Here is a 13,240-nt window from a genome sequence, read left to right as displayed (position 1 = left end):
GAGCTGTAGGTCCAAAATCAAGCCAGAGATGATCTGCTCTTTTCTGTGAGTTGACCTGGGATAAATTAAACTCTTTCTATTGACAAAGTCAGACATTCTAGATATAGTTATCTTTGTCATGGCCCAGGTAAGGTATCAGATGTTGAAAAGGAACAAACAAACCACTCTGAATTTCAAGTTACTATTTAAAACACATGTAGGTTATGAAACTAGAGTAACAACCACATGATTAGGCCTTGCACCCAATAGGCAGAATTAATTTTTATGGTACTTACCAACTGATCAGACCCACAGAACTGACCTGCTCAGATGACACCTGTAGCTGTCTTGTGAGGTCCTCTATCTGACGTTCCAGATTATTTGCTCTGCCTTTTTCAGAATCCAGCTGCTCTCCTTGCTTGTCGTACTCCATCAGAAGATTCTTAACACATACAAACACAAAGGTATAATTTTCCACAAGATGTATTGCACAAGCACATTCTATACCTCTGAGGTGTGTTTACCTAGTATTACATTACATGAATTGTCTTACTGCAACATCAGAAATATCAGAATGAAATTAAAGCTATCATTCCATTACAGGCTATGGGAGAAAACCCTTTGAGTTCATGACATTCTAGAATAATTCAGGTTGGAAGACAGCTCAGCAGGTGTCACCCTCCTGCTTAAAGAAAGGTCAGCAGTGAGATGAGACCAGGTTGCTCAGAGCTTTGTCCAATCATGTCTTTCCAAGGATCTGCCTCCAAGATTGGAGATGGCTACTCCACTAAGCAATCTATTCCACAGCTTAACCATTCTCATAGCATGAACAAGTTTATTCATATAAACAGTTGGAATCTCTCCTTTCAATTGATGACTACTGTCTTATCTTGCACCACCATTAATAACCTGACTCTCCTCCCTTCATAATGTCTTTGTAGGTACTGGAAGACTCCTATCAGGCTCCCTCAAAGTTTTCTGCAGGCTGAGCAGCTTCTCATCACTTATTCCAGTCCCTTGACAAACCTGTCATCCTTCCACTGAAATCACTTCAAGTTATCAATGTCTTTCTTGTATTTGGGGAAGAGAGGGAGCAACAAGAGTTGATGTAATACTCTCAATGATGCCACAGAATAATTTAGATGGGAGATGACCTTTAAGATCATTGAATCCAACTGTAAACCCAGCACTGCCAAATCCACCACTAACATATGTCCTTAAGTGCTGTGTTTACCTCATATACTTGTATATAAAGTGCTTGCTGTGTTTACTTATCGTAATTTAAGTATCATCAGGGAAGGTGATTCCATTGCTTCTCTGTTCTAATGCTCAAGCACTCTTCTTGTAAAGAAATTGTTCCTAATATCCATCTAAACTTCCTCTGGTAGAACTTAAGGACATTTCCCTCTGTCCTATCTTGTTGCTTGAGAGAAAAGACTGATCCCCACCTGACTACACCCTCCTTTCAGGTATTTGAGAGAGTGATAAGCCTCCCCTGAGCCTGCTGTTCTCCAGATTACCTAATGTCAGTTCCCTCAGCTTCTCCTCCTAAGTCTTACAGGGAACAGCTTTCTCCTGGAGAATCAACGCTGACTCGTCACCTGCCTCTGCTTCATGTGCCCAGAGATGTGCTCCAAGAAGACTTGCTCCCAGGAAATTACAAGTTTGTCCTCATCATTTAAGGGTTTTCAAACTGATCTTCAATTTTTTTAACTTCTCAGAATTCACAGGGATGTATGTTTTGCCTAGCAACACGTTGCTTGGTATGCATGATGCCAGAGTCAAAAGAGTTAAAAATAGCATTCCAGTAGAAAGGAAGTGTCTCATTTTCTTCTGACAACAGCTGCATGGTTCCCTTAAGAGAACCTTGATTCTGGTATTTAATTAACACTTCTTGATTCTGGTATTTAACTGCACAATTTCTTTTGTGAAACATAATTGTGCAAGTAAATAGCAATGTATATCCAGGCTAGGCTTCAAACCCAAAGTATTTTCTGACAGATTACTGTCTTTTGTGAATGCAGCACTATTCTTACCTTATAGCTTTCAGCTCCTTGAATTACATCTTTCATTGAAGCAGACAATTGATCTTTTTCTGATCGAACGAATTCCAACTCTTCCTTCAGAGTCTGCACCTTATTAGAAAGAAATGTGTGCCATTAAAACAAAGCCCTTCATGCAAAATCTTCTTCATATTAGGAATTAGTCAGGGTACCTCTTTTCGGCTGGCATCTAATTCTTTCTTGGCTTTCACAGCAACCACTTTAATTTTATTTAGCTTCTCTCCTTTTTCAGCAGATTCTTTTTCAAGTATCCCTAAAAGAAATACATAAGAAAGTTAAAAATTACACCCTTCCATTTCTTCCCAAGAAATGAAATTAAATGACATTCAATTAGAACACAAACATCAGCATGACTTTAAAACCAAACAAAATATAAAGCATGGGGTGGTGTTGAAGTGTTTCATTCAGTCAAGCATTTAATTTGAAGCTAAAACATCCAGATGTACAGAGAACTTAGGGGCAATCTTCCCCTGGACAATCTTTCCCTGTTTCAGAAGCTTCCATCACAGTTAGGAGAGATATTCCTGTCTACTTCTACATAAGTTTAACAACTCAGAAGCTTTTTCCTGCTCTTGTGTTGGGATAACTGCAATAAAACAACAGTAGATTTGGCACTGTTGTTTCCCTTTCCTTCTGGTAGCCTTGGGGATTCTTACTGATAAATTTCCCACATTAAAAAATAAAGATTAAATCCACTACACTGTTTATAGACAGATGTACAGAAAAAGAAAAAGCCTTATAATATCAAATCATATCCAACTTAAAAATGCTAACATTTTGAATTCCCAATGGAAGGAATACTGTAGGAAGATGCATTAATATCCACTTCCCCATGTTCCTCAACTTGTGGAAATACAGGGCAATCATGCAAAGAAAGAAAAAGTAACAATCCAAAGAAGGCAGATCATTTATATAAAAGAAAAAAAAGTGAGAAAGATACCAATTTTCTCTTGAAGCTCTGCTACTGAAGACTGCTCATCAGTTTTCTCAGTCACTGCTTCCATTAAATTCTGTATTATAAACAAAGATATAAGACGTATTACAAACATTTCTTTGTGGTACCTGTTTTGTCCCTAACAAGCCACCAGAAATTTCAGCTACAGCTCAAACTGTCCATGTTCTTACACGGAAGAACATGGACCAGGAAAGTCTTTATGAGCAGCTTTGTATCAGCTTGATGAAAGTACAGTTATGCTGAAAGCAGAACATTCCAATCTTTTAAGAGCTGCTTTCCATCCTGTCCAAGGATAAAAAAGGGGAGACACCCCCATTCTGCAACTGTCAGCTTTACAAAACCAGCAATTCCCAAGTCCTGAAGCTAATGCAGATGAAGAAGTTTTGTTTGAGATGGAACCACAGAAAGCTAGAGATGAAAGATTATGAGGTTAGGTAGTCCATCTAGTCAGTTGATTGTTTCAAGGGATATTGATAGGAATAAAGGTTCAAGTACAAGCAACTTTTGTCAAAAAAGCATTATGATTGGTTTTGTTTCATTTTTTTTTTTTCTGGGGGGAAGAAGGGAATTCTGAGGTGCTAGAAAACTCAGAAATATGTGCCTTCTACAAGGGAGACTCACTTCCAGGCCAAGGGAAATAAAGGAAAAAAAAACCCAGAAAAGAGAGAATTGAAAGTATTTTTTGAACCTTAATTTTGAAGACTTTAGAGGTTTAGTCTTTATACTTCAATAACAAAATATAACCTTTAGAGAACTCAGTTCGTCTTTCACATTTCTAAGTTCAGTTTCCTTTTGTTCCAGAATGAAATTTAAGTCATCTTGCTTTTCAGATCCTTTTTGCTGTTCTTGTATTTGATTTTCATAAAGAGCAAGTTTTTGGCTCATCTCTTCAGTATTAGCTAAAAGATCTTGATTTTCAATCCTTGTTTTTTCACTGGCATTCCTCAACTCTTGGATATCACGTTGAAGCGCTTCTTTTTCAGACAACACTCCTTCCAATTCTTCTCTCAAAAGATTCTTTTCTTTTTCAAAATCCTGAATCAGGGATCTATGTTCTCTATGGTGAGCTGCATTTTCTTCCTCTAATCTCTCAACTTCTTGCCGCAAACTAATTACTTCCTCCTCCTTTTGATGAGCAAGGCACTGCTCTTCTTTAATTTTTGACAAGCACTCATTTGCAATTTTTAACAAGTTAAGAGAATCATTTTCTTCATTAGAATCTGAAATGCTGAACCCCACTTGCTCAAGTAAGTGGTATAGCTGAGTTCTTACAAGGGATGTGTGCACTTGTTCATTTTCAAGTAATGTTGATATATGGTCTTTTTCTGCAGTCATCATTTGAAGTTTCTTTTCTAAGTTTTCAGACTGCTCTTTCAATAGTGAACAACTATCTTTTTCTGATGTAGTCTTTCCCAGCTCTTCACTTAATTCACCTTTTTCCTGAATGAGTTTCTCATTTTCCTCATGAAGAGTGTGCACTTCAGATGAAAGCTGCTCTTTTTCACGCACCAGAGATTCAATCTGTTTTTCTAATTGTTCTAGCATTTGAGCATTTTCACCCTTAGAAATTAAAGCTTCATTCAGTCTCTCTGTTAATTCCTCTACCTTTTGCTTCAGGTCATTATTGTCCTGGTTAGCACAATCTACTTCTTGCTGAAGTTCCTGCATTTTAACTTGTTTTTGCTTGCATGTTTCCTGAAGGGTTTCTCTCTCTTCACTCAAGCATTTCACATCATTTAAAATATCCCTGTTTTGATCAGTAAGAGCAGTGATCTCCTCTTCCAGTTTTCTTACAGTAATCTCTTTCTGGTCAATGGAGCTTGCCTTTGCACTATTGTCCTTCTGAAGACTAACGATTTTACATTTAAGTTCTTCTGTCTCTTCTGAAAATTGTTTTACTTTTTCCTGGAGGTGATTTACATTTTCAAGAAGAACATCCCTTTCATTGAAAGCAGCCCGGAGTTTCTGTTGCAGTTGACTGACATCAGAAGCTTGCTGTTGTTTCATTGATTCCAACTCCTGGCTGATCTTCCCAGCAGATTCACCTAGCTCAGCCTGTAGAGTTTCCATTGTTTCTCTCAGGCTGTTGTAATTGGACACTGCTTCTTCTTTCTCCTGAGTTACCTTCTCAAGTTGTTCTCTAAGTTCCTGCATTTCAAAAACTAATGCCATCTGCTCTTTTTCAGAACCAGATAATAAAGTTTCATTTAGTTCAGAAATTTCTCTCTGGTGCTGATCTTTCAGAGTCTGAACCTCTAATTTGTGCTCTTTTGCAGCAGTTTCATAGTGCTGTCCTGCTGCTTGAAGCTCCAATTTTAGTTTTTCAATTACACAGCAGTAATCTTCTTTAGTAAGCTGCAATTCATTTATCTTAAAATCCAAGTCTTCCCGCTCATGAAAGTACTCATCCTTCATACGATGGATTTCCTCTTCCAGTTTTGTCTTGACATTGCTCATATAAGTTAACTCATCTTTTAATATACTGTGTTGGGACTGGAGTTCTTCTAAACTATGCTCCAGGTACCTAATTTTTTCCTCCATTTTTGCTTTTACACAAGGTTCTTCTTGTGTATCTGCAACATCTATCTTGTTTTCTAAATTTTTATGTAGCACTTCTCTCAGCTGCTCCAACTCATATTCACACTGGTCAGTCTGAGCATGCATTTCATCCTTGGCATTTTTCTCTGCCAAATTATGCTGCAACTGATTTATTTGATTTTGCTTCTCTTCATTTTCTTTAGATGATATTTCAATCCGATGCATTAGTTCTGACACCTCTTCCTGATGAGCAGTTTTTAATTGTTTAAGCTCTTCATTCAGATTTTTTATTTCATTATGGTAACACTGAGAGGTGCTTTTAATAGTTTCTTGCAGATTTGTCACTTCTTTGTTTTTGTCTTCATTCACAGCTTCCAACTGCTTGTTCAGACACAAAATTTGCTCTTCATAAGTAGATTTAATTCTTTGGACATCATCTTGTAGTCTTTTAACTTCTTTTTGACTATCATTGTAACATTCAACCTGTTCCACCAGCTCCATTTGTTTCTTCACTTGTTCATCTAATTCCATCTTCAGCTTTTTTAAATCCTCATTGTGCTTGCATTCTGCATTTGCTAATTCACTCTTCAGGGCTTTTATTTCTTCTATAGAGTCAATTCTTGATTGTTCCAGTTGCTTCTGTAATTCTTCTGTTTTAGCCACTGCAGCCTAAAGAAACAAGAAAATTATTAAATACTGGTAATTTAGCACACAATATTTGCAAGTAAACTGTTTACAATGATGAATTAGAAAATGTAATAGTCCACAGTTTAAAAAACTGTTATAGCTTTTAAATATCTAACTGTATCAGGACAACTCAATTCAGAAGACACTACAGAGACCATGAGAACATTTGCAAAATGAGAAAGGAAAACTAAGTCCTAGATCATGTTTACCAGCATAATTTCACAAAATGGTCACGACACACTTCAGCTTTAGCAACTATTCTGACAATGCATTAAAGATCAGATTCATTTTAGAGCATCAAATCCAGGTATCTGGAATATAACAATATCCATCAACTGCAAGCAATTCAGTCTTCACTTTATCATTAATTGAGATTATTGATATAATCTCAATGTAATATAGATGCCTTGGCTGACAGGCCCTTTCTTATGAGTATCTAAAGGTAAGACTCACATGAATATCTAAAGGTTTACCTTGTAAAGGTAAACTCGTGCTCCTATGGTAAGACAGAGCTGACTGACTGAAGCCTATGTAGGCTTTTGATGCACAGACTGAATTCCTCTTGCAGCTGTGGGTCTAGACAGCAGATACAAGATTTTTTTATTTATTACTATAAACTAGGGGGTATACAGAAAATATGCTTTTATATATATAACCTTTAGATTTTTAAATATTTTTTAAAGAGAGAGAACACAGGTAAGTGAAGAAAAAGATTAAAATTAGATACACAACAAGCAAACCTGGAAAATAAATAAAATTCTGAAATATTTCAGTAATGTTCTATGGCTCATTTCAGTACCTCTGCTTCTTGCTTTATTTGAACATTTTCTTTTTTCAGAGTTATGCACTGCTGCTGACTTTCAGCTTTTTCCAGAAGCACCACATCCAGCCTTTCTGTGAGAGCCTAATATTAAATGAAAAAGAACACTGAAAGCAGGGTTTCTTAACGATGGAAACAGTGTAGAAACTCACATATGGATTATGACACTTTTTGTAAAATAAACACATCAGTCAACAATTTAAAAATTGCTTTCAGCCCAAATAAAACTGATATGAAATAGGGAGACTGAAAAAATGATTTTGGGTTCTTTTAAAAATTGTACTTGTGATCAGCTAACTTTTGATTACCAGGTGATGGTGGTGAAGTTCCCTTTCTGCAGAAAAGAGATCTCCATCCAAATTATTCAGAACAATTCTCTAATTGAGAAATTCCTCCTCAGTACCAATTTTCACTTTCGTATGCTATGACCCATATCTTGAGAAAAACAGAACCTAAAAGTATTTCTTGTGACAAGCAACTTGAATTATGTGTTTCTAATCTCATCAAATGATTGTCTCAGAACTTTTCTAAATGGCTAAAGTCTTTCTGCAATGGTCACTCCAAAAGAAACAAAAGCTGGTCTAACCAGCCAAACAAGGAAAAGTCTTGCTGGGGACATTTGCAGAGTCACAGAATAGTTTGGGTGGGTGGGGACCTTTAAAAGCCATCTAGTCCAACTCCCCCTGCAGTGAGCAGGGACATCTTCCACTCCATCAGGTGGCTCAGAACCCCATTCAACCTGATCTTGAATATTTCCAAGGGTGGGGAATTTACCACCTCTCTGAGCAACCTCTTCCAGTGTTTCACTGCCCTCTCTGTAAAAAAATAAAATCTTCCTTATATCTGATCTAAATCAACCTCTTTTTGTTTAAAACTCAATTATCCCTTGTTCTATTGCAACAGGCCCTTCTGAAGTTAATCCACATCTTATAAGCTCCCTTCAAGTACTGTAGTGCTGTGGTAAGCTCTGCCTGGAAAGCGTACTTTGTACTATTCCTCACAGAACCAAGAGTGTTTGCTGGCAAGTGGAGTAAGGATGTGAGGGGAGAAGGGAAAAAAAAGGTTTTAGGAAGTGTCTTGGACTCCTGCAGATTGATTCCATTCAATTTGAATAATGGTTTTCAAGCTATTGACTTTTTACCAAATTATTTCTGTGGATTTATTTCAGCTAACTTTACATAATACAATAGAAAACAATCACATATTCCTACCTGAATAATATCATCACCTCCTGCAGTGGCTGCTTTAGATCTGAGTTCTTCAATTTCTTTCTCCAGTTCTTAAAATGTAAAGAAATGTTACAGTATGAATTGATGCTGCATCACAGTAGCAAATTTTAGTAAATCCTGTGCCTGACAACACTTCTATTCAAAACAGAGAAGTCTTCTACTTCACCAAATTTTATTTGTTACTCAGTGATAGACAGGACTAACAGAAAGAGAACAAATATTCAGTACTACTTCTCCAGTCCTGACACCGAGCAGGGTTTCCTGAGGAAGCAAAACTTCCTCGCTTGGATAGAGGGACAACAGATAGAAATTCTTCTGAAGATCATCCATCTTACCTTCTATTTCACAATCAATTTAAATCAGAGGAAAGATACTCAGTTTCTACTGTTTCTCGAAAAATAGGCAGCAAGCAAAGAACAAGATCGTATGAATAACCACACTGAGGAAAAGCCTGGTACAGCCCATTCTGTATCCTTATTGTTTCAGAGGGCAGCTACCAGCAGTCAGCATAACTGTCATTCCAAACAAGGGCAAGTGACACCAGTCCAAGCAGTGGGCCACTGGAGGAAAAGAGACTGCAGAGTGGGCAAGGACAGCACATGAGAGCACACATTTGCAGGTACTTTTAGGTGTTAAGCGTAAAAATTTGTTTGGTATATTTTACAATTTCTTGTTAAAGCAACAAATGATATAAAGTAGCAATCTATCAAAGAAGTCATTGTACTCTACAACAAACTAAACTCTACTAATTATGCAAAAAAAATACCAGACATTCCTCCTCCCATTTGCTTCCTGAAAATCAACCTGCACCAATACAGGGAAGAGACAATGACAAATCCCACTTCAACTTTTCCACAAGCTGCACTGTTCCATCATGCCATACTGTCGGACCAAAATGAATTTAATACCTGACAAAAGCAATGCTTCTTTTCTTTTTCTTAATCAAATTACTTCGGTCCTTATCCTCCCACCATAAAAAGCAAAACTGAAGAAAAACAAAATCTAGTATTTTTGACTAGAATTTAAATCTACCTATCAAAATCACACAATGATATTTGAAAAGGTCAGGTAGTGCCAAGCATTAAGGCAGAAATTGCACTTTCCAGTAAGATACCTGCACATCTTGACTTCACTTTCTGTATAAGCATCATTTGCTTTTTTGCAAACTTGATAAGGTCTTCTTTGGGCAATGTGTCCAGCTGTAAAGAAAGTATATATCAGAGAAACCAGTTTCCTCTAACCCAGAGGGAAACAGAAACAAGGCCTTTTATCAGACTTCCAAAAAGCTGAATTTTAGGACAAGAAACTCTTAGCATACATTTGCAAGAAGTGTAACATTTCAAAGAAGAATAACAGTCCAAGCTACTGATGCTCTGTTATCCAATTCTGTTATTTCAATTACAGTAACAGAAACTACTCCTCATTCTGTACTTTTCTGAAGCACACAATTGGGCAGCATTGGTTAGGAAAACTCAGTTAGGAAGGATTATAGTTCAGTAATACAATTTGAACAATATTTTGAAAAGTGCATGCTGACCTAACATTATCATTGTTTAAATTTACTTCCACTGTATGCAAAGATGTCTGTGTCCATTATGAAAAAGACTGCTGCCAAAACTGGATGCTATTAATAATTTATCAAATGTAACAGGAAGTGAACATATAAAAAAGAGACTTTTTTTCCTCATGGTTTCCAAAACACTTAATGTTTATAAGTTAATTTTTCCTGTCAGGAAGAAATGTTAAAAATATCTTTGTCTTCCTATTAGTCACAGCTTGCATGCTAACCCTTGCAACTATTGCTATCCAAATAAATTAGGTTTGTGAGGACTGATTACCTTTGATTTGCCTGATCCTGGTGTGCCAGAAGATGCCACCATCTCCTGCCCAGCATCTTGAACCTACAACAACATAAAGTTCAATCTGCAGTAACAGACTTTTTGGTGTAAAACTACCAAAAGAACTAATTGAAAGTCTCCAAACAGAGAGGAACTGAATATAGTGAAATCACAAGAAAAAAAAGCAAACCAAAATTTTTAAAACAACATGTATTTGTAGGATGAGTCAGAAACATAGCAGAAAAAGATCTACTGTCATTATTAGAACAGCAGAATGGAAAGCTCCCAATGTCCAAACCATGATTTTATGATTCCATTACTGAATGGACATCTAGAGCTCATATAGTATCCAAATTAATTTTATTTACAAGCAGTTTCAAAAGCATGACTATCTTGTCCTTAAAAGAACCATTAAAAAAAAAAGAAAGAACAACAACAACATGACCAAAACAAACAAAACACCCAACCCCCCCCAGCAACAATAAAAAAACCACCCAAAAAAACTTGTAGAGGAGCTGCAGTTCAATCAAACCTTGAGAACTTTTGAACCACATAAGCTCCTAATATTTTTTAGTTTCCTTCTTAAACACACTGGTTTATCTCTACAACTGTTAGCCTATCAAATATATTCCAAAAGATTCAGCAAAGTCAGGGCTCATTTGGACAAACTATAACCCTTCTCTTCCTTTTTTTTAAACATGCAAGTCCTCACTAGTATTGCTGCCATGACAAACATATCTGAAAGGCTTTGCAAATTCTGGGCTCTCTATCTGTAAAATAAATGCAAAATGCCTTCTCCTGTAAACTTTCACAGATCTAATCTGGGAGACTGTTGCTTTACAGTGGTTTAGATGGGATATGCTTATGTATAATCAGGAACACAAAGAAATGTATGCAGCCACAATGCTGCAAAGGAAACGGAGACAGACACTTCCAAAATATCAGGAATAGCATTTCCAAGCCTTCACCTTTACCCTACTTTTTTCTTCATACCATATGTGCATGAGTATAAGAGTGAAGAGGTATATATATAAATATTTGTATTTTTATATATCTAGATGTTTGTGTGTGTGTATGTATACACACCTACCCTCACTTTCATTCTGCTACTTTCTTCATTCTGCCAAAAAATCAAAACCCTTATGGTAGAAACTAAGGAAGAACCAGATTGGATCTGAGCACTATGAGTGAGAATGGACAATCACTAATAATTTGGACAGAACAGGTGATACAGATAACAAAAAGCATCACCTTTAGAAATGTGAGATCAAGTACAGATCAAGGACAAAGGCAGTTATAGTCATCTATGTCACATATGCTAAATGTTTGGGGTTCTTTTTCAAGATGGCAAAAAGAAACTTATTAGGAAAAAATGTGCTGTACAGCATTAGGGAAAAAAGCTATAAAGTTTCAGATTTTCTTAGGATGTAACTTTGTCAACATTTACACTCCTAATATTTTAGCACTTGGTCAGGATAATGAATTATAACAAACTGCATGTACTGTTCAGAAAATGACAGCTCACCACTCTCCATACTACAGCAAGGTCAGAAGGATTTTCCTCTCACAATACTTTTACTCCTTTAAGCTAATACATACAGAAGCAGAATCACACACTGTGTAAAACAATGCATGCAGTTTTGCTGTTCTGGTAACAGAAACCAGAGGCAGCTCATGTAGAGGGCTTCACCCACTTGAGTTAGAAGAAAAATTATCAAGATGAGCTACCAAAAAACCCTGAACAATTCACTGATTAGTTGCATCTGAGCTGTGAGCTAGCAGCTACTAAGTATGCTTTTAAGCCCAATACAATCCTACATGGTTTCTAGTCCACCATTCTGAATTCTGGATGCTTCCACAGTTTACTGAGATACGCACACACACACACACACACACATACAATCTTTTTTTTAGATTTTATTTCAAGCCTACTTTACCCTCTACACCAAGGGGTTTCCATGCCACATTTCAAGATGTTCTTGGTATTTTCACTGGTATCTATCTCTTACTCTTGCAATAGCCTAACATCCTCTTAGAATGCCTAACCAATGCATAAATGCAATATATCAGCCTTTTCTGTGAACTGTGGCAGTAGTGGTCATCACGGACAGCAATTTTCTGAGCAGTGTGCAAGTATTAGACATCACCAACCCTAAGTGTACCAAGTCACATCAAAACTCATTTTGACTTGTGATTGCTTCAACCAACAGTGGCATTGAACCTCTATCAGAATGTGGCACACGAGCAGCACAGACACTACTAGGAGAGTTAATTTAATGTGTGAACTTAAAATTTGTCAATGTTGCCTTTGTGTTTGCCTTGGTGTTTATAAAAGCTATACTAGATACAGACACCTCAGTGCTTTTATTTGTTTGCGTTGGTAGGTGTTTCACAGCGGACGTCCTGTTAACACATCGATCGGGTCACCTCAGTGGAGAAGGAACCCTTGTTCGCCCGTGGGCGCTCTCACACAGTAACCACGCGAAGCCCTGGCCGTGTGTCCGTCACCCGAGTGAGGTTGCCCTGCAGTCAGCGCTGCCCGCTCTCCCCAGCCCGTGCCCACAGGCGACGTCCCCACCTCCCAAGCACGAGGGGCACTGAACCGCACCGGCGCTGCCATTTCCGCAGGGCAGAGACAGCGCCCCCTTCCCACCCCCGGCCTCCCTCACAGCTGCGCCACCCGCGGGGGCTGCGAGGCGGCGGCCAAGGGCGCCCAGTGCCGCACGGGCTTCACCGTCCGTCACCGCAGGAAGGGACAGGAACCCGCGGCGTGGGAGGGGCCGGTCCGCACCTCCCCGCTCCGCCGTGCCCCATGCCAAGGTCACGCACCGCCCCCTCCGCACCCGCCCCAGCTGCGCTGACCCCGAGGGCTCCGCAGCCCCTCTGCCCAAGCCCGCCGCGTTACCTCCATGGCGGGGCCGGCCGGCTGCAGGGGCGGGGAGATCGCGGCGCCACAGCCGCTGCCAGCGCCGCTACATCCTCCTCGAGCCGCTTCCGCCTCCGTCATCCCGGCACGCCGGGCTCGGCCTGTCCGTCACGGAGCGCCGCCCCGGGGCCGGGCGGGGCTGAACCCAGAGCCCGCGGCCTCGGCGGCTGAGCTCGCCTGAAACGGGCCGTGAGCCGGGGAGTTG

General features: G+C 38.8%; 1 protein-coding gene across 1 annotated transcript in view; it reads right to left on the bottom strand.

Annotated features, from left to right (window-relative positions):
- Positions 1-13,161, bottom strand: part of GCC2 (GRIP and coiled-coil domain containing 2) — a 30,685-nt gene extending 17,524 nt beyond the window's left edge. The window contains exons 1-10 of the mRNA XM_005487979.4: positions 13,015-13,161; positions 10,110-10,172; positions 9,386-9,470; positions 8,254-8,321; positions 7,022-7,126; positions 3,742-6,204; positions 2,983-3,052; positions 2,195-2,295; positions 2,016-2,114; positions 302-421 (exon numbers count right to left, since the gene is read on the bottom strand). Of these exons, the coding sequence (XP_005488036.3) occupies positions 302-421; positions 2,016-2,114; positions 2,195-2,295; positions 2,983-3,052; positions 3,742-6,204; positions 7,022-7,126; positions 8,254-8,321; positions 9,386-9,470; positions 10,110-10,172; positions 13,015-13,116 (3,276 nt within the window). The 5' untranslated portion in view covers positions 13,117-13,161. The remainder of the gene's footprint in view (positions 1-301; positions 422-2,015; positions 2,115-2,194; positions 2,296-2,982; positions 3,053-3,741; positions 6,205-7,021; positions 7,127-8,253; positions 8,322-9,385; positions 9,471-10,109; positions 10,173-13,014) is intronic.
- Positions 13,162-13,240: the final 79 nt, after the last annotated feature.

This window comes from Zonotrichia albicollis, chromosome 2, assembly GCF_047830755.1.
Source record: "Zonotrichia albicollis isolate bZonAlb1 chromosome 2, bZonAlb1.hap1, whole genome shotgun sequence".
NCBI classification, from domain to species: domain Eukaryota; kingdom Metazoa; phylum Chordata; class Aves; order Passeriformes; family Passerellidae; genus Zonotrichia; species Zonotrichia albicollis.
The sequence above is the reverse complement of the archived record's forward strand: the minus strand, read 5'-3'. Positions and strand labels throughout refer to the sequence as shown.